At 44.9% G+C, this 21,112-nt stretch overlaps 1 protein-coding gene across 1 annotated transcript; it reads left to right on the forward strand.

Moving 5' to 3' along the window:
* Positions 1–4,962: 4,962 nt before the first annotated feature.
* LOC130881041 (beta-defensin 122-like) lies at positions 4,963–8,483 on the forward strand. Its single transcript, XM_057780208.1, has 2 exons — positions 4,963–5,017; positions 8,338–8,483. The coding sequence occupies exons 1-2, from the start codon at positions 4,963–4,965 to the stop codon at positions 8,481–8,483; spliced, it is 201 nt and encodes a 66-aa protein (XP_057636191.1).
* Positions 8,484–21,112: the final 12,629 nt, after the last annotated feature.

Here is a 21,112-nt window from a genome sequence, read left to right on the forward strand (position 1 = left end):
ACCCAACAGGAATAAACAGGACTTAGGGAGACAAAAGCCTTACAGTGTAGTCCCTGAAGGATTTCAGGACTCAGTTCGTAGAAGGGAGTACGTTGGTTAGTCAGGGCTTAGTGTCAGAAAAGACTAACAGTCCCCAACTCCCCAACTGGTTACTTCAGTTGGACCAGAAAAGGTAGGTGATGGTGGCTGATGAAATGAAATGTAGAGACAGGTAGTGGTGGTCTCCAGCTGGGCCAGTTCAGGGCCCCAACAAGTTGCAAAGAACAATTGAAGATGGTGGGCTCTTTCTGGTCCAGCTCAATCCAGCTCTAGGGACTGCCTCACCAGGAGAGCAGGCCCAGACCACAGTTACCCTTCTTCCTAGCGAACTTTGAAATTTTAGGAACCCCTAAGTCCTGTACATAGTCTTGAATCATGTATTTACTTATAACAGACTGATTTTTGTATAAAATGGGCTCCCAGGAAGAGCACACTGGTCTTCTGGAAGTTTCCACCCTGGAGGAGGCACAGAGGAGAGAGTGACAAAAGAGAGACATAAGCCCCGTGTCTGCCAGGGCCAGCACCATTGCTGTTTGGCTCAGCTGTCCCTTTTCCTAAAGAGTGCATCGTGCCTCTTCATCTGAGTTCATGAAACCCCTAGCTGTTTGCTCTACAGCTGTATCCTGTCTGAATTCTTCTCTTTCGGGAGAACAGGAATGCTTCTGGGGTCTAGAGCAAAGAAAACTCAAGACTGCCTTGTCCTAGCTGTGTTTTATGATAGCTCTGCTATCATAAAAAAAATGACCAAAAGCAACTTAGGAAGCATTTATTTGGTTTTCAGGTTACAGTTCATTGTTGCAAGATATTTGATTACACTATAAAGATATATTACTGTGATTGCTTTAATTAAAAGCTAAACAGTCAATAGTTAGCTAGGCAGGATTTCCAGGCACAGAGGATGCTGGGAAGAAAAGTGGAGATGCCAGGAGATACAGAGGAAGCAACTCATGTAGGAGATGAGGTGTCAGCCACAAGCCATGTGTCAGTACATAAATGAATGGAAATGGGTTCACTTAAATTAGAGAAGCTCGTTACAGACAAGCCTAAGCTATCAGCTGAGCTTTCATAATTGATAAGAAATCTCTGTATGGTTATTTGGGAACTGGCAAGCGAGACAAAAAATGACATATGGCATCCAATGTTCAGCCACATATTTCCACATAAAACCCGAGAAAGCTTTAAAAAAGATTCCAAACACACAGAAACAAAGCCAAACGTGGCTTTCTGGTGACTACAGCCTCTCAGACAGGCTCAGTGCTAGCGGCATACAGAGGCATGGCTCTTTTAAGAGGTCCTGCTCATGAGCATTTAGATGGGGTTTATGAGCAGTGGGAGGCAGGCTACTTGGTGGTGCAAGACTAGGTAGAAATGCCGACAGCAGCATGGGCCCAGAAACTTTCCAGAGCTGGGGTGATAAACGTACCTCCTCCATGAAGCTGGGTTCTCAGGGAACTGAGGGAGCAGAGCCAGCCGCTAGCACACCATGAGCTAAGCTGCATGGTGGCTTTAAGATTTTGCTCACGCAGACAGAAAAGGTTACAGATATAGAGTAAAGCAGGGTCAGATGGAAAAATAAACTCTAAACAGGTTACAGTGTGTTTAACAGCATGTATAGGCTTAAGAAAAAAGAGGATATGGACAGTCATAAAAATAATTTAAAAATAATAGTAAAGTCTTTAAAGAGAGAAGTAAGGCAATAAACATAAGCCACACAGAGATGGGAAATACACAGGAAGTCTGGATCCTGTATGGCGTTGTATTGACTTTCAAATTTTTGATTACTGATGAGTGAACAACAGCTGCTGAGAGACACTGGATTATGGAAACTGCTCAATTAAAACAACCTGTACATTTTAAACATGTCTCAACTTCAAAATGGGAATAAAAAAATGTATTGCTTTAGAAAAGAGGTTATGCCTTCATGTCCACAAAAACCAAAAGGCTGTGGATTTGTTTAAGGTTAAAAAGGATCAGGTTTGATCAAGGGAGACACCCTGAAAATCATGGCTACAAACATAAAGAAATAAACCTGTTTTAACTACAAGACAGGTGATGGATATTTTACATGTTCAAACATAAAGTGAAAAATCATTTTTTGGCTGGCTTGGATACCACATACAGTCCATACTTGTATTAATGTAGATATATATGTTACCTTTGAAAGTTTGTGTTTTTAGAGCAAGGGGACCAGATACCAAGGAAAATGGATGGCTCAGGTGATCTGCTGCAGTTTCCTAAGAGTTCTGCATCCAGAACAGTCAAGACTGCTGGCTGAGGTTGTCCAGTCTCACAGACTCTTCTAGCCAGGACTTGACTATTATCCTAATTTTCTCATGGTCCCCCAAAGATGCTAGTGCCTGACATCATTGAGGGAAACCAAGGAAGGAATTCAAGGCGGGGATATACAGGCAGGAGCTGGAAGCAGAGACCATGGAGAGGATGCTAATTACTGGCCTCTCCTCTCTCTCTTTCTCTCTCTCTCTCTCTCTCTCTCTCTCTCTCTCTCTCTCTCTCTCTCTCTCTCTCTCTCTCTCCTTAGCTAGCTTACTTATACAGCCTAAGGATGGTATTGCCCACTGTGGGCTGGGTCCTTCTATGTCAATTAACATTCAAAACATAACAGGGCAGTGGTGGCGCACGGCTTTAATCCCAGCACTCGGGAGGCAGAGGCAGGTGGATCTCTGTGAGTTCGAGGCCAGCCTGGTCTATAAGAGCTAGTCCTGGGACAGGCACCAAGGCTACAGAGAAACCTTGTCTCAAAAAACCAAAAAAAAAAAAAAAAAAAAAAAAGGAATAAGAAAAAGAAAAAAACATTCAAGAACATGACCTACAGACAGGTTCATAGACCAGTCAGATGGTGGCAATTCCTTAATTGAGGTTTTCTCTTCTCAACTGTGTCGAGTTAGCCACACACACCTTGTAACAAGAAGTTCTAAGGCTGAGTGGGAACATCATTAAGATTTTGTGACGCCAACTCCAGGACGAGATCCAAGGCTGCTATCAGCAGTGGTAATGATGGGCAGTCTGTAATTAAGAAGATTGTAAAAAATTGAAGATTGGTGATTATGGCCGTGGGACTCTGTAGGCTCTGTAGGTGTAAGCCCAATTAGTTTGCTCCACATTGGTGGCAAAGCCTTAGATTTCTATAGACTTTCATTTTCTGTGTACTTTGAATGTTCAGGGAGCCGGACTACTGAGGGTCGGGTTGAGTTTCACAGGCCCTAGGCTCTAATCTGCTCACCAATGAGACTGAATTGTAGAGAGAGAATGTGATTCATTCTAAGGTCACACAACTAAGTGGCACATCTGGGACAGTGAGCTGGATAATTTCAACTCTAGCTTTCTTGGCTTCAACGCCAAAGTTCTTGTGAAAACTGGGCATTTTAGGCAGCGGGAGCCCATTTCTTTGATAGAGAATATCTTGCCACACAGTGGTGGAGAACACCTTTAATCCCAGCATTCGGAGACAGAGGCAGACCAATCTCTGTGAGGAATTAAATGACCAGCTAAAATCTCTTAAAGTGTTTTAAACTAGCTCATCTAAGTTATGTTAGAATTCCGATAGCCGTGGGTAGCTACACTCGATAAGTGTGCGTGTGTTTACATGTGTTTGGATTTGTGTGATTGTGCGTGTGGAGCCATCCACCTTGTGTTTTGAGACGGGGGCTCTCACTGGCTGGCCAGTCACAGTGAGCACCAGGGCTCCTGAGTGCCCGCCTCTATTTCCCCAGCACAGGGGTTGTAAGTATGTATCATCCTTTTTTTCATTTTTTTTTTTTTTTGAGACAACTGTGTCACTATGAAGCCTTGGCTGTTCTGGAGCTCCCTAAGTAGACCAGGCTGGCCTCTAACTCACAGAGATCCACTTGCTTCTGCCTCCTGAGTGCTGGGGTTTAAGGCATGTGCCACCACACCCCTTTTCTGCCTCTTTTATGTAGATTCTGGTGATCATACCTGGGGCCTCAGGCTTGCGTGGCAAGTGCTTTACCAGAAAAGCTACCAATGTAGGACTTTGTAGAGCGTGGCAAGAAGTGTGGAGTGTCGAGGATTTTTTAAATGTATTAACATTTTAAATATAATATTTTAGTTGATTATTTAAAAAATTTACACACGCATATGATGTATTTGATTGTATCCACCCCTACTTCCCCTGATTTCTCTCAGATCCATTTCCCACCTCCCTACCATTTTTCCAGCTTCATGTCCTTTCTTCTTTGTTTAAAAAATATACATTTTATTATTGTATGTACGTGGGTGTTTTGGTTGCACGTATGCCTGTGTGCCATGTGCATACACTACTCACAGAGGTCAAAAGAAGGCGTGGGATCTGCTGCAACTGGACGGTTGTGGACTGTGATGTGGATTCTAGGAACCCAATTGGGTTCCTCTGGAAGAGCAGTCAGTGTTCTTAACCACTGAGCCATCTCTCCGCCCCACCTTTTAAAAAACAACCCAATGAATCCAATTTGTGCCGCCCATAGACTCCTGGATGTGCAGCCGTTCACCAGAACGCAGTCAGTCTGGCAGGTGCCACACTCTGAAAGACAACTGATTGCCCCTTCCTCCTGCCCCAGCAGCTATCAACTGGGAGCAGCTTCTCATCTAGGGGGAGGGGCTCATACGTTCCTTTCTCTCCAGAGTAGAGGATTCTGGGCGGAACTGACAGAGACTGACGTATACTTATACCCTGACCATCGGATTTAATCTTGCTGGTCACTGAGCGGTAAAGGGAGTGTCTGCGTAGGAGTGTGTGGTCAGTACTGTGGGTATAGAGGCCTAGCGACAGGGAAGGCAGCTGGCTCAGGGCAGACTGTGCACACAGGTCTCTGAGGACACGAGTGCCAGCTGGTTACAAGGATCCAGAACTTTCTCCCACTGCCCGGTACCTTTCCAGACAGCCAACGCCTCGGGATTCCTGAAGCCATGAGGACTGCAGTGTTAGCTATGGCTCTGTTGCTGCTATCCCAGGTCATTCCAGGTAACCTAGAGCCCTTCAGAGGGACAGAGCGGGAGAGTGGGTCTGGCCAGGGTATTTAGGGCCTGAGTGGGTGGCCGGATGTCTGGGGCAGTGGGAAGAGTCTCAGATCTTGGGATTAGAATCTGCGAGTCAGGTCACTCCTCTGCATTTATCTTTTCTCATTTTTGATTTTTATGTGATAAATTTGACTAAAAGGTTAAGACTGGACACACTGAAATTTTGGTGTGCAACAAAAGCAGTTTTTTCATTTTCTGTAATTCATCTGAGAGTTCCCAGGAACTTCCATTCTGCTAGTAGAAGTTGGGAGTTAGACGTCCAGGGATTACATATAAACCTGGAAGCCAGTATCATTTGTCTCTTATGATTTGTGATACAATTCTGCCTTGGAGAAATGACTAGGTCACCAAGACTTCTTCAATCCCCCCTTTATTCTGTCCACAATAGCAAATAGAGTCAGGAGACAGTGGATACATCAAGACTCAGTTAAATATGATTTATTTGTTTATTATTTATTTTGGTTTTTCAAGGCAAGGTTTCTCTGTGTAATTGCCTTGACTGTCCTGGGAATCACTTTGTAGACCAGGCTGGTCTTGAACCCACAGAGATTAGACTAATGGTTCTAAGTCGCATGCTAAATCTGTTGCTGCCATCTTTCCTATCACAGTCCAACCTCCTAGTCTCGGGCAGTGTGAGAGTCTTTGATCTGAGGAGTCGATCTTTCTGTAGAGCCCTACTTGTCCTCGATAGCGTCTTCTGTCTCTGGTGTCATAGAATGCTTGCTTCACGCTTGTTTTGTAATTTCCTGATCAACACTAGTTTCCATACTTCCAATTTCCAAGAACTGGATACTAATTTCTACTGGCTGCTCAATGTCTCTAAGCTTTGCAGTGTCATAAATGGGGGGAAATTTATTAAAAACAAACACCCATGAATTCCTACTGATATTTCAGATTCGGATTCAAATTTACAACCTACCTCTATATTCCTTTTTTTTTTCCCCGCAGTGGTGGGGATGGAACCCAGGGCCCCGTGGGTGGATGCATGCTGCCACTGAGTCACGCACCTGACCTGCTGGGAAAGAGGGACTATACCCTACTTCCTTATTTCACTCTCTCTTACCACAAATACCTCTGTGGTAACATGTTCTCAAGCCATTAACAACTTCTGCTCATGTTCTCAGTAAACTTCCGTCTTCTTATCATGCTGTATGGCTCTTTCATCAGAACACACAGCCCCTGAGTCTTTTACATACTCATTTTATTCTTATATTTTTGTCGTTCATGCTGGGCAGGCACTCTGCCACTGAGCTCTGGTGGCCTGACTTTAAGTTGTCATTTAGTTTGCGTTTCTACAAGGCACTGCGTATATAACAGTTAATCCTGTGTGTGGTTTACTGGTCTGGAACTCTTGCCCCATCACAGTCTGTAGGAAAGGCAATGTTTGTTCAGCTTCAGATGTGAACAGTTCCTTGCTGGCCTTTGTCCTTGGAAGGCACGAGTATCTTAAATACATGACACCAACCTCGATTTTAGCATAAAGCATTATCATCAATAAGTTTTAGTCTAGCCCTGTCCTCGCGTGCACAGGTGTGTGTGTGTGCATGCGCACACGTGTGTTGTGTGTGCAGCCTGATTGTCCAGAACATTTTTGTGTTCTTTTTGTGTCATGTCCAGTGATGTTGCAACCATCACCGCGTTTTGGTTCAGCTCTCTCAGGCACACCCTACGCCCTTTTGGCATGCCTCTCAAGTACTTCTCCATTGGAGGGAATGTCATTGAACATAGTTTGATGTGTTTGTTGTGTCTCCTTCTTTGTTTGACTTAGTAAAATTCGACACACTTGGGTATGCTGAATCTCTTATCAATGGCTGGCCCCTTCCATTGATTCTTCTTATTTGCTTTTTTTTTTCTCGTGTCTGGTGGGCTAGCGGTTAGGATCCATTCTTCCTTGTTTTTTATTAAATACTTTATATTTTTTGAGAATTTCATGCACACGTACTTTATGCAATTTCCACCTCTTTTCTCCTCGTCCCAACTCCCACTGTGTCTCCAACACTCCATCTTGAATTTACGATTCCTTCATATGTATATATATATTCTACTGGATGTGGTCATTCATACAATATTGCTCATATGTATGTGCACTTAGAGATGACCATTTGGGGTAACTTATCAGGGAGCTCATCCCTGGAGAAAACCGATTCTCCCCCTCTCAGCGGCCATTGATTGCCTGTGGCTCTTCATCTAGAGGGTGGGGCCTGGTGAGCTTCTCCCCATCCACACTGCCATATCTATTGGTGAGATCATGCAGGGCTTGTATGCAGCCATATTGTTAGGGTTTCATGGGCATAGCATCTCAGCCATGCCTAGAAGATAGTAGCAGCTAGTGTCCTGGTCCTCTGCCTCCTACTGTTTCCCCTCTTCTCTCCTGTAATATCCCCCAAGTCTTAGGTGGATGGGTTGTATGTAGATATAGTAATTGGGCCAGACTCCCTATGGCCATTAATTCTCTGCGTTTTACCCGTTGTGGGCTTTTCTTCTTTATTTCCATATCCTTTCCACTTTGCATTTCTCTTATGCCATTAGCATTCACTTTTGACTAATGTGTTCTTTCTAGTGCAGTTTTTTCCTTGTAAAATAACTCCAACTGCTCAATCTTTGATGAGGTCCTCTCATTTCACGGCTGGATTTATTTAATACTAGTGTTTTTTTGCACAAATCAATTAATAATTAGTTTTATTTTACACTTTATTTTCATTTCTTTTGAGACATTATGTAGCTGGAACTGGTCTCAAAAACTCACTGTGTGTTGTTGAAGATGCCCTTGATCCTCCTGCCCCCAGCTTTTGAGTGCCGAGATTACAGCTGTGGCCATCATTCCCAGTCCCATTCCCTATGCTAGGGCTTGAGCCCAGGGCTTCAAGCATGCTAGGCAAGCCCCAATGGAGCTACCCCCTCTACGCTACAGCAGAGGTATCTCCATTTCCTTGTAGAAAAGAGGGAACAGATTCTTAAGAAGGAAGCCACCACCTCAGAGTCTACCAACTGGTTTGGGAAACAGACAGATTTCAAGTCCAGGGTATAGATTCTGACGTTCCTGTTAGTCTCATAAACCACTGTGCTGTTAACTCTTGTAATCCACGGCACTCCCAAGGGAGCGTTTACGAAGGCTGAGTTTGGGATGTAGTGCCCGTAGAGAATGTGAGATGGTAGGACCTTCCTAAATCCCTAGAGGGGACAGCTCCTTCCATGGCCTTCTGTCTGGTCTCTACCTGGAACCGTGAGTCTGATTCAGGTGTCCTTGTTTTCACCCTGGATTAGGGAACCCTGAAAGGTGCTGGAAATCTCAGGGTGCCTGCCGCGAAGAATGCACCAAGAATGAAAAGTTCTACATCTTGTGCTGGAGTGGCAAAATGTGCTGTGTGAAGCCCCAGAAGGTGCCGCAGCTGTCCCGGGATTTGGACTAGCCCTGCAAAGCCCGAGGTGACAAAAACGAAAGTGGACCCACCCGGAGTCTCACCTCGGCTGTTTCCCGAGCTTCATTAAATCTGCGCTGTCTGACTTCCGTGTTTGCCTCTTTGTGTGCGTAACCAGACGTCAGCAGAAGGCACGTGGTAAAAGGGTGCATTCGTGCGTTTAGTTCACCTTTCCTAGGAGTTCCGTGTCTGTGGGGTTAACTAATGTGGGGAACATATTCAGAGCAAGTGTCATCTTTACTGGTGCAGGCTACCTTTTCGCGTTGTTTGTAAATGATATATTCAAGAACTATATGCATGGCATTTACACTGTATTAGGAATTACAAGTAATCTAGACATGATGTAAGTATAGTGGTCTATGGTTCTGCAATCCCTGAAAATGCCAAAATATGTGTACCCCCAATTCTCTCACGTACAGTATTATACTGTTTGTGTGTAACCTATCCACACCCCCAGGTGCTTAATTTCTTAGATATATTATTAGTGTATATTGGTTGTGCAAGATTCTGGACTTTATTGTGACATTTTCACCTGACATACAGTATGTTTTCACCCTCACTTATTTCTTACACTTTTCCCCGTACCCCTTTTACTTCCCTAATAACCCTTTTAATATATGTGTCATTTTTATTTTCTTCTTATGATTCCACACACGAGAGAAAGCATGTTTGTCTTCCCAAACCTAGCTTGTTTTCACTTAACAAGACAATCTCTCCCGCTTCCCATTCTCCTTTAAATGAAATGGTTTGATCCCTCATGATTGACAAACACTTCATTGTCTATGTAGTCCACAGCCCCACCCCCACTTCCTTACATTTGGTTTCTGACATAAGGTCTTACTCTGTGAATACAGGCTACCCTGGAACTCACTCTGCAATTCAAGGTGCCTTGAACGTATGGCACGCATCCTGCTTCAGCCTCTAAGGTGTGGCAATTGCCAGTATGATGTCTTCATGGCTGGGCTACCGTGTGCAGGACTGTGATAACCACAGATACGCAGGTAGCAGTAGCACTGCTGATCTATCTTCCTGCGGATTGTGGTCAGGACTAGGATGTTGTTTCAGCTCTATTTATAATTGTTTGCAGAAGTTTCATATGTATTTCAGTGAAAATGTAACTTATATTCTCAGAAGCAGGATTTAAGAATTCTGTTTCCCTTCCACCCTCTCCAGGATTTTATTTTTCTTCAATGATTGCATTTTCTTTTGGGGGAGGCAGTGTTTAATTCAGGGTTTCTCTGTGTAACAGCCCTAGCTGTCCTGGAACTCACTTTGTAGAGTGGGCTGGCCTTGAACTCATAGAGATCTGCCTGCCTCTGCCTCCTGAGTATTGTGCCACCACCATCTGGCTGATTGCCATTTTTAATACAGAATGGAGAGATGTCTGCAAGTTATTTGTCTGACAGAGGATTTGTATCCAGAATATATAAATAACTCAAAAAGAACAAAAATGACCAATAATTACATGAAAAAATGACCAACATCTTTAGCCATCAGGGAAGTGCAAACTCAAGTCCCTCGTGTGTTCTGTCATCTCTGTTACTTGTCAGGTCCGATGCAATGGAAACACACATAAGTAATGTCTAAATGACCGTATATACATCCAGGAAAGCTGGACCTACTACATATTAGGGGCAGCGCAAGCTTTTAATCTCGGCCATTCCCTAACACGTCTTTAAAGGGTTAATGAAGTCGAAAGGTCAAGTAAAGCCTTGAGTACTTAAGCCGTATGGTGATGACAGACACCTGCGTTGTAAAGGATTAGATTAGCACAACTGGTTAGCACGCCCCTCCATCCGGTGCTAGCAGCTTCTCCTTGCTTCTGTGACCAAGGGCTTGACAAGAAGCAACTTGAGGGGAAAAGGGGTTTAGGAGACACTCAGTCATGGAGAGGAAGACATCACTGGTCAAACGGCAGCTATAGTCCACAAGCAGTGTGAGGTGAGTGTTGATATTCACTTCCTTCTCCCCAAGGCAGCTGCCTCGTTTTTAGTGTGGGACTCCACGGGATGACGCCACTCACATGCAGGATGAACCTTTCATCCTCAGTTAAGGCTCTCTGGAGACTCCCTTAGAGACGCATCCATTATCCCTCCTCAATGCCCTGTGCTTCCTTAATCCAGTAAAGTTGGCACTCAAAATTAACCCTCACAGTGTATGCTCATCCACCTGACATCCAAACCCACAGCTTTTAGCCGTTACATTCCTTCTCTGGTCCTCAAAGCCTCATGACCATGTCATGAAGCAAAACGTGTTCAGTTTATCTGCAAGAGTCCCTGAAACCGAACCCAAGTGTGCTTGCCAAGTCTGCTGACCTGTATTTGGTCCCCAGGATCCACACGACAGGAGGCAAGGAGCAACTTCCCCCGGCAGACCTCTGGCTTTCATGCTCGAACTTAGCACAGGCATGCACATTAACAAACAACAAAGAAATAAACGTAAATTAACTTTTGAGCAGACTTTTCTGCCCTGCTCTGTATCCATTTGCAGCTCAGCTGGGGCTATGGCTCCATGTTGTCTCACCTGTAAAATCCTGACCGAAGAGTTTTGCTGTTTGGTGCTGATGCTGTAGGAGAAGCACCAGCTCTGGAGAGCTTCCCTGTCAGCCACCCGGTCTGATCCTGGTGATACCACAGTTCACTAGTAACAACAGTGTCATGGCCACATCCAACCACGAGAGGACCAGAGTGCCACCCTGCACTAGGCTTAGGAGTCCAGAATTACCATATAACAAAAGCCCCAAGAATGGCTGAAATCTCAGCTCTGTATGCCTCTACGCAGGAGAAAATTCTGGAGGCGATCTCTAGTTGGTATTTATTTAACAGCCATTTCTTGAGTATTTTTCAAAGGTTATGGAGCTTGTTTTAAAATGCTTGTTTTGCTGGATGTGGTGGTAGCCCTTGGGAGGTAGAGGCAGGAAGATCAGGAATTTGAGGCCAACAGGGCCATTGAGACATTGTCACAAAACAACCAGACTCAAGAAACAGCTTGTTTTAGGACAGAAACTCTCAAGTCCTTCCCCTCCCCAGCATCTTTGTCCTCGGCCCACAGGCAACTGGGCATAAGTTGATTGTCTGCTTCTCTATTTTTTCTATTTGCTTTTACAGTGGCTGGGCAGTTTTTATGGGTCTAAGTTAGAAAAGTCCGCACCTAGAAGAGGAAAAGCATTATCTGCCCCGGGAGGTGAGTAGCTGCTTCTGGGGGAAGAAGACAAAGGAAGTATTAAGGAGTGAAGTCTCCGGTTGGGGAGGCCGAAGTGGTGATAGGAAGTCAGAGGAGGACGGTCAGAGGGCCAGGGAGTGTAAGAAAGTGATAATCTCCGGAATGTGCCCAAATAAAATGTTAGCATCATTGTCTCCCATCTTCCACAGGGCCCCAACAATTACTCTGTATCCACTCCAGACCACAAAAAGGGGTGGGGTGGCCTTGAATTCAATTCTGGGTAAGCAATCTGAGCCTTAGACTTTCAATACTTTTCAATGTCCAAATTGAATTTGAAGATGTGCAGTTAGGAGTGTGTCTCTGATACTGGGTCTGAACTACACTGACAAGGGACAGAAGCCAGGGGGACACTAGGAAAGGAGAGGGACCAGCAGCAGAGATGCTGAGGAGTCAGGAAGGTGAGCTCTGATTGTTAGTGGCGGCAGTGGTTAGCTTCCAGGGCCCTGACTGTCCTAGAAGGTTGGTCTTGAACTTACAAAGACCCACATGCCTCAGCCTCCTGAGTGCTGGGATTAAAAGTGCGGGTCAGTCAGGTCAGAGTCTTTAGCACCTTTTATAGTGGGAGATGAGTGTCCTTTCCACAAACACACAAAGGGCAGATAACTCCAGACGGAAAGGATGTCAGAGTCGAGTTTGAAGAGGAACCCATGGCCACTGAGACAACAGTGCTACCAGCTTTGCCCGAGCCAGGCCTAGCATGGCTGCCTTGGACACAGCAACAAAGGCTGACTATCGGGGTACCGTTACTCTTGGGAAACTTTCAGGCTAATGCTTTCTAAAATGTCATCCCTTGGCCACATGTCTCATTGCACCCTAGTCCTAGCCAAGGGTGATCCCCCCCTCCCCCCTTTTTGCCATCCTGGGTATAAAACCCAGGACCCTTGGCCTACCTCGCACTAGGCACCACTGTGAACTACCACTTGGGCCCCAGACGGCAGCTTCTCTCACTAAAGACAAGGTGTTCTTGTCTTTAGACCAAGACTGGTGTGTTTTTGTTTTTTTTTTACATTCTTTTTATCTGTTCTTTGTGTCTTTCACAACATGCATCTCAATCCCATTCATTTCCCCGTCCCTTCGCATCTGCCCTCTGCCCTTGCAACCCCTCTCCCCGATAAAGTAAAATTTAAGAGGAAAAAAAGGAAAAGAGGAAAAACCTCGCCATGGAAGCTGCAGTGTGACACAGTGAGTCACACAGTAAACAGTTTTGTCCCCGTGTCTTCACTTGCAAGTGTTCCTGGTCTGCTTCGAGGCCTCTGGTTTCTGCTACACTTGATGCTGGGTGCTAGCAGGGACTCCTCTTGGGTATCCTGTTGCTGCCCTGTGTCGTGGAGATCCTGCAGCTTTGGATCTCTGGGACCAGTCCCTGCATATGCTTCAGCAGCTACAGACGGGGTGGATGTTGGGGTGGGCCAACTCATAACCCTGGTTCTGGTCCTGGATAGGTGCAGGGTTGGATCCCACCAGCTCTCCCTTGACCTCACCACCAGGGTGAGCTGTCCAGCATTGCCCCAGCTAGTTCACCCCTCCCCACAATAAGCAAGGGGTGGGGCTAGTTCTCCTGCTTTCACACCCTCAGGGTTAGCTCCTACACCTGGGCTGTCAGGGTCAGCTCTGTTGTGCTGCCCAGGCGAGTTGGGGGAGGGGCACTCTCCTGAGTGCCGCAGCTGGTGAGGGGCAGGGACAGCTCTTCTGCTCTTAAGACTTCAGGGTCAGCTCTTCCACTTCCACGGGCAGTGAAGAATAGGAATGGGGGAGGGCATCTCTCCCCTGCCCATACCACCACTTGGCAGATGAGGGGTGGGGCCGGATTTCCCACGCTCACGTTCTCAGGGCTGGTTCACCAGTACCCCTGTCAATAGCATCAGGGCTGCAGCTGGTAAGGGGGAGAGTCCACTCCCTCGCCCACCACAGGTGGTAGGGGCAAGGAAGTAGGGCATCGTTCCCTTGCCCTCTCCACCAAGTGGCAGACGCAGGGGGTATGGTCAGCTGTTCCACTCCCCTACCCTCAGGGCCAGCTCAGCCGAGCCTCTGCCAGCTGGGTCAGCTCCACCATGCTGCCCAGGAGAGCAGCAGGGTCCACTTTCCCCAGAGTTGCAGGTGGCAAGGGGTGAGGGGAGGAGGGCGTCTTTCCCTCACCCATGACACCACATGGCACACGAGAGGGGCGCGACCTGCTCTAAAGATTGGTGTGTATTGGGGCTGGAGAGATGGCTCAGAGGTTAAGCTGACTGCTCTTCCAGAGGTCCTGAGTTCAATTCCCAGCAACCACATGGTGGCTCACAACCATCTGTAATGAGATCTGCTGTTCTCTTCTGGCATGCAAGCATACATGGAAGGAATGTTGTATACATAATAAATAAATAAATCTTAAAAAAAAGATTAGTGTGTATTAATAAGACTGTGAACGTGTGTTTACTGTGTTTTTTTTTTTTAAAATAGTGCGGAAAAGGGACAAACTAATAATTTAACAGAGGGGCGGAAGATAGCTTAGTGGTGTTCACGGCACTTGCTGCTCTTGCCGACGTCCTGGATTCCAATCCCAGCATTCACATGCGAGCTCACAACCCTCTGGAACTCCAGCTCCAGGGGTTCAGACACCCTCTTCTGGCCTCTTCTGGTGCCAGGCAAGCACACAGTGCACGTACATATATTCAGGCAACACACACACATAAAATAAACACAAACAGATCCTTACAAGACTGTTGTGCAGTATTTGCCTGGGATTTTTCTCTATTTTGTTTGAGTGGGCATCGTGAAAACATCATCCTTTCCTGCTCTGTCTGAAGGAGAAGTCAGACCTTGTGTTCTGAGTGGTCTTCCTTTTTTAAATGGGAAACTGAAAATGTGTGTATGTGTGTGTGCGGTGCGTGTATGTGTGCATGTGTATGTGTGTGCATGGGCGTGTACATGTGTATGTGTGCGTGCGCACACGTGCACATGTTCCAGGAGTAGCCAAGAAGACTGTTCCTTGCCTGCCCACTGTCTTCGTTAGGAAGATCTAGGCACAAGGAAGCTGTTTCAGGTGGATGTCCTCTCAGGCACGACCGCCTGATCAGGGATTCTCAAAAAGGAATTGTCAGCTTCAGGTTGTCCTGTGGGCTGTGGCTGCATCTGTGGGGGATGCCCTTCACTGATGTGGGAAGGTCCATCCCAAATGCGGATGGCATGGTCTGGTAACAACCCAGATTGAAAAAAGGAAGGAAGAAGGAAGGTTGTTTGCTGTTTGCTTTCCTGGCCTTCCCTCTCTCCTCCAAGTTAATTTGCCCATCACTGCCGCTGACTCCTTTGCTGACATTGGAGCCAACTTCTTCTGCCTCCAACACTGACTGAAGACCAGTGACTCTCCAGAAACCCACGAGGCCTTTGGTACTAGTGGTCACCCAGCCTCGTGGGCCAAGCAACTACTGGCTTCTCACCCTCTCAGCTGCAAGGCAACTATTGTTGGATCCTTGCCACCGTATTTTGTAATTCAATATAATAAATCCACATCTAAAAGACAAACTTGCATATTTGCCCTTCTCTTTGGTTTCTAGAGCACCTCAGTTAAGACATGGAGGCTGGGTCTCCCTGGGATGAGCGAGGGGATGGGTTTGACCTTGGGCGGCGGTGCTGTGGTAAGAGACATGGAGGCTGGGTCTCACTGGGATGAGTGAGGGGATGGGTTTGACTGTAGGCAGCAATGTTTTGGTGAGAGGGAGCAGCCTGTGCTTTGGTGGAACTTCATGGGCAACAGCAATCCTGCAGCCTCTTAGAACCACCCAGGGAGCAGTCAGAGGGCCTTAGCCATACCCTGATTCTGAGAAGCAAAGAGACAAACACCAAAGTTGCTGCATCCCAACAGACTTGGTTCTGGAAGCTGACGGGTGGCAGCAAGGGAGTGGAGAAAGGACAGATACACAGACAGGTACGGAATCGCTGGGGACAGGCAGGCCTTGAGCACTTGGATGGAGTGGCATCAGCTACCTCAGCAATCTGCAATCTCAGCACATTCATTACCCTTAGCACAGGGGGCAGGCTTAGTGAGGCCTGGTGGGAGGTCTCTGTAGGCGAGCAGTCTCAGAACGTAAACCTCCAGGAGGAGGAAGCTGCAGTTCCCAGTCTTGCCATGTACTGGTCAATTTTGTAAACACTTCTGCGTGGACCAGAGAAAGGCTTGGCCTTTCCAAGTTTCTGGGGGTCAGAGGTCTTGGTCCTCTGACCAAGCCCGTGTCAAATAGGGAATGTGTATCCACTCAGGCCTTCATCCCATCTTTACCCACTCACTCAAGGCATTCTTGACTCCCTACACACGGTCATGGCTAAGGACTGGGATCCTCATTCTAGACAGGGGAGGTCCTGGGAGATCAAACTGAGAACAGGATGGCACAAACCCAATAATAATGGACAATAAACATCTTACCGGGTTAAAGTAAATAAAATCAATATAGCATTTCCTAAGAACTGAGGGTGATGGGTTACTCTTAGTGTCTCTCTTATTGTTTTGAAGAATTACGGGAAAAAAAAAAGGCCTAGAAGTGTAGCCTGATTGGTAGAACACCTGTAAACTATGTACCAGACCCTGGCTTCAACTCTCAACACCACACACACACACACACACACACACACACACACACACACAAATTTGTAGACAAAATACTTTGCCCTGGCATCTGTGTCTCTCATGGGGAGGTGCTGATGGAGGGTTGGTTCAGATCCTGGCCTTTCCATGATATTCTCGCCATGCTTTCTGAAACCTTGGCCATCCATGTTGCCTCCCCTGGGCCACAGGCCTCACAGGACCTCGGACAGATAGAATGTGCATGCACAGAGGGGAAGGGTCTTCATCAGAGACTTCAATTGTTGGGTTCTCATCTCTTTGGCATTGTTGTTGACTTAAGGGTTTTAGTGAGAGGAGCCCGTGAAATCAGGCTAAAGTCCTGTGCAGGCCTGTGTGTAGGACCTTGATAGCCAGTGTCCCTTCTCCTCCTCCACGTGGAACTCATGGCTGCCCAGATTGGAGGGGTGGAGGGAGGGGAGACCTTCAGAGCCAGCCAGGCCAGGCTGTTCCTGTGTGGGAGACTTTTAAAGTTGGACACTGCACTTTGTTCTCATCTTGTCTCCCACAGATACAATGCAGCAATCACTATCAAGTTAGTTCTCTGGCCAAAATTCGCCTCCTACATTATCGCCCCAGGTCTTCATCTGGTGGCAGCCCCTGCTCCCCACATTTTATTTGCTCCTCCTAACTTTGTCCCACATCTCCAGCTCAGTAAGAGAATTCCCAAGCCCCTGTCACGTTTCAGAGTCACAGGGTATAGGGGGACCGAGGTAGTGGACATCATGTCTAAAGGTCTGTGAACAGAGGTGTTTGCAAACACCTACTCAGTCACTGGCTGTGTGTCTCCACACAAATCACTTGGCAGCATAAATGCACACAGGTCACACACAAGATAGTCCTAAATATGTACCATTTGAGCACACACACATACACACACACACACACACACACACACACACACACACACGAATGCGTGCAAGCACGCAGACAAAATGTAATTTAAAAATTTTAAAAGAACACAGCAAACCAGGAGGCAGACTTTACTATCCCCAAATCTAGGGAACTGCTTGGCCCTTGGAAGGGTCCTGCGATCACCCTCGTGGTACTACCCAATGCAAGCTATTGATTTTCTATGATCATTTACTCAATGGAGTAATAGTTATATTTACTAGGCTTGACAATGTTTATTAAATACTATTCTGTATATAAAACCAAGTTCTAAATATCTCTAGTTCTTCTTAGTGTTGGTCCTTTTAATAAGTCAGACCCTGACTTTTAGCAAGCGTTCAATGCCCAGACTAAAGGAAAATATTCCCAGCGTATCCCAGAGCTGGCTTTGGTGGGAATGGGTTCTGGCCAATGGACTGAAAACAGCATGTGCCACTCTGAAATAGCATCACACTTCACCACACTCCACGATGGTTAGGAACTGGAGCTGCTCCAGCAGGTGAAACTGTCTGAGAATACGTGGAAGGGTTCAAGGTCCCTGCTGTCTGTGACACTTCTGCACTTAACTACACACAAAAATGGAAAAACAGAATCAATGTATATGTTTTGGAATCATCGTTTGGGAGCAATGCCTATTAAAATAGCTGGATTAATATCTGAATATGGTAGGTAAAATCCCATGCTAGGGTTAGAAACTGTAAAAGTCTGTTCTCTGTTTCTCTTACAAAATATCAAACTCTGGAAAGCAAATTCATTAAAACTACTGTTTGGGAGACAGAAACTCTTTGATTAGGCAGCCACATCTGTCCCATCTCACTAAGGGTCTCTTGGTGGGTGACATCCCAGTGGTAAAGATCACATGGCAAAGCAGGAATCCAGAGATGACCAGTGGTCAAGTTCATTCTTGTTATAACAACCCATTCTTTTGGGAACTAAGCATAGTCCTGTTGATGGGGGCTGTTTGTTCGTCCCCACTGCCTAGACCCAAAATAATCACACAGAAACTATATTAATTGCAATACTGTTTGGCCAATAGCTTGCTCTTACATCTTAAATCAACCCATTTCTATTATTTTATATTTTACCATGAGATTTGTGGTTTACTGGTAAGGTTCATTGGTGTTTGTCTCCTCTGGCAGCTACATGGCATCTCAGACTCTGCCTACTTTCTCCCAGCATTCAGTTTAGTTTTCCCCCAACCTAGGTCTATTCTGGTCTGCTGTAGGCCCAAGCAACTTCTTTATTCATTAACCAATAAAAGCAACACATATACAGTAGGACTTCCCACATCATTTCCCCTTTTCTGTCTAAATAAAAAAGGTTTTAACTTTAACATAGTAAAATTGCACATGAAAACAGGTATAAAGCAAGAATTAAGTTTACAATATTTATATCTATTTTGTCTTTTTTCATAACTAAAGAAAACTATAACTATAAATTTTTTAACTCTACCAAAGACCAGAGAAAGATATAATATTACCTAAGTTAGCAGGCAGTGCATTGTAAACAACTTCCAAAACTCTAGAATTGACAGAGACATCTTACTGCCTGGAAAGTTACCCAAAGTTCTTCTGTACCATTGGGGTACCCATCTTCAGCCTACAGGCCTATAATATCTGGTAGACTTTTCCCCAAAGCAGGAAATTTCAAAGAGAGTTTCGCCTATTTTGACAGTTTGTCAGTCACTTTCTTCTGTGTCCTGCAGAATGTCTAGCAGACTCTTTCATGAAGCAGGAACCACGGAGTATTGTCTCACCTTTAGGCAAGTCCAGCAGTCATTTCTCTGTGGGTCCTGCATGTCCAGTTTATACAGAATAACATTAAGAAGCTCAGGCAAAAGCAGTTTCTTGCCCAAATAGCTGACCAACTTCATAAGGAGCCTCTTTGATGCCTGTCATCTTCTTGAAGTAGATTGGTGTTCCCAAGAACAGACGTGTCTCATTGTCATGTAAAGTTCTAAGTTTTTTTTAAAAAAAAACATTTTAAATACCATATTCTGTTAGTCTTTGAAAAGTTTGAAGAATACCTATCTAATTGAAATATATTTCTATGTATCTAGAAAACCTAACCAACATGACTATAAGATTAACTATTATACATAACTATTAAACCTGTGTTTCTTAATTATATATTACATTTTTAAATGAGCTGCATAAACACAATACCTTAATCAAGATCAGAAATATACATATAACAAAATTGACCTTAAGTTTGTATCAATAAACCAAGATTCATACCAATGCAAAGCATTCATCTCTATAGAATTTCCCCCTTTAAATGTAAACAAACATTTATAAACAATATTTGAGAATTTGGGAATAGTTCTTTCCAAACCGCTTCCTGATTTTTGTTGGGCAAAGTGTTTTTGAGTGTTCATGGTGACCTTTCAGGGGTTCTTGGTCCATCAAATCACATTAGTCTGGAAGGAACCCACAGATTCTCATCTTCTGTGGAAACAAAAGCAGAACCTTTTTTTCCAAAGCAAGATATCCTTAGACCCAAATTTTGAAGTCAAGATATCTTTAAAATATATATGTTGGTTTAGCTTAGCAGCCTGTATAATGAAATGTCTCTCTGTACTTAGCTCATTAACAGTCAAAAAAATTCAAAGAAGACACAATAATATACATAATCCAGATTCTCTGTGTATATTCCATCTTTATGTGGCTTAATTTTCTTACTCTATTACTTTTTCTACAAGTTTAATATTTATTTTATTATCTTTATTCCTTTGATCTATGACTGTCTGTACTCCTTTATATTTATATTATATTTACTGTCTCTTTACTCTTTTCCCTCTCTCTCCCAAGCCTATGTACATTTATTTAACACTGTGGCCCATTTAGAGATCTTTTCCATTGGAATTTGTCTTTATTGTGTATGTAAAATCCTTTCCTGACAAAACACATTTTAAAATGGTAAGCAGTGTGGTCACCTCAGCCCTGGATACTGGTTCTGCCTCTCTCAGCCTTTTAACATGGCAAAGGTAATTCACTGTCAGCTCCAGGACCACCGGAGGCAGCTGCACTCACCACCTCAACTCTGGTTCAATTGGCTCATGCTGCCACCAATTAACTTGCAGCATGCTGCCCACAAATCCCATTTAAGTGCTCTGCCTCCTGAAAGAGCCATAGTCACTATTTCTTATGCTGAATCACTAAGCCTTCTCTTAAAGGAGCCATGGTGTTCCTGCCCACTGCCAACAAACAGAGACCATCCAAAAAAATGTGGTTACCAAGAAACTGCTTAACTCTGTTCTTTTGTGTCTAGAATTCCTTTCCAAGATCTCTCAGATTTTATGTGGATGTACTCAGCCCCGTGTTGGGTGCCAATCTGTTGATAGAGGCTGCTTGTTCATCTTCACTGCCCAGACCCAAAATAATCACACAGAAACTATATTAATTACAATACGGTTTGGCCAATAACTTAAGTATATTTCTAGATAGCTCTTACATCTTAAATTAACCCATTCTGTTATTTTATATTTTACCACAAGGCTCATGGTTTACTGTTAAGGTTCTCTAGAGTCTGTCTCCTCCTGCAGCATCTCAGACTCTGCCTGCTTTCTCCCAGCATTCAGTTTAGTTTTCCCCACTAACTCTATTCTGCCCTACTGTAGGTCTAAGAAGTTTCTTTATTAACCAATAAAAGCAACACTTATACAGAAGGACTTCCCACATCAGAGTCCTCCACATCTTCTAGCTGTGAAATCCTGTGACCTAATTACCTTGTACTAAGCCTTGCCTTGGTGTGTGTGTGTATGTGTGTGTGTGTGTGTGTATTTATGTAAGAGGTCAATGACAGGTGTCTTTCTCAATTGTTCTCCACTTTTTTGTTTGTTTGTTTCTTATTGAACCTGGAGTCACTGATTTGCCTAGACTGGCTGGTCAGTCAGCCCTAGGGTCACTGTGCC

The sequence above is a fragment of the Chionomys nivalis genome, chromosome 9 (assembly GCF_950005125.1).
Source record: "Chionomys nivalis chromosome 9, mChiNiv1.1, whole genome shotgun sequence".
Lineage (NCBI taxonomy): Eukaryota > Metazoa > Chordata > Mammalia > Rodentia > Cricetidae > Chionomys > Chionomys nivalis.

Bases quoted from the DNA above. Each gene is read 5' to 3' on its own strand.
- LOC130881041 (XM_057780208.1), top strand. From the start codon at position 4,963: ATGAGGACTGCAGTGTTAGCTATGGCTCTGTTGCTGCTATCCCAGGTC. The intron at 5,018-8,337 runs GTAACCTAGAGC...ACCCTGGATTAG, and splicing joins GCTATCCCAGGTCATTCCAG to GGAACCCTGAAAGGTGCTGG.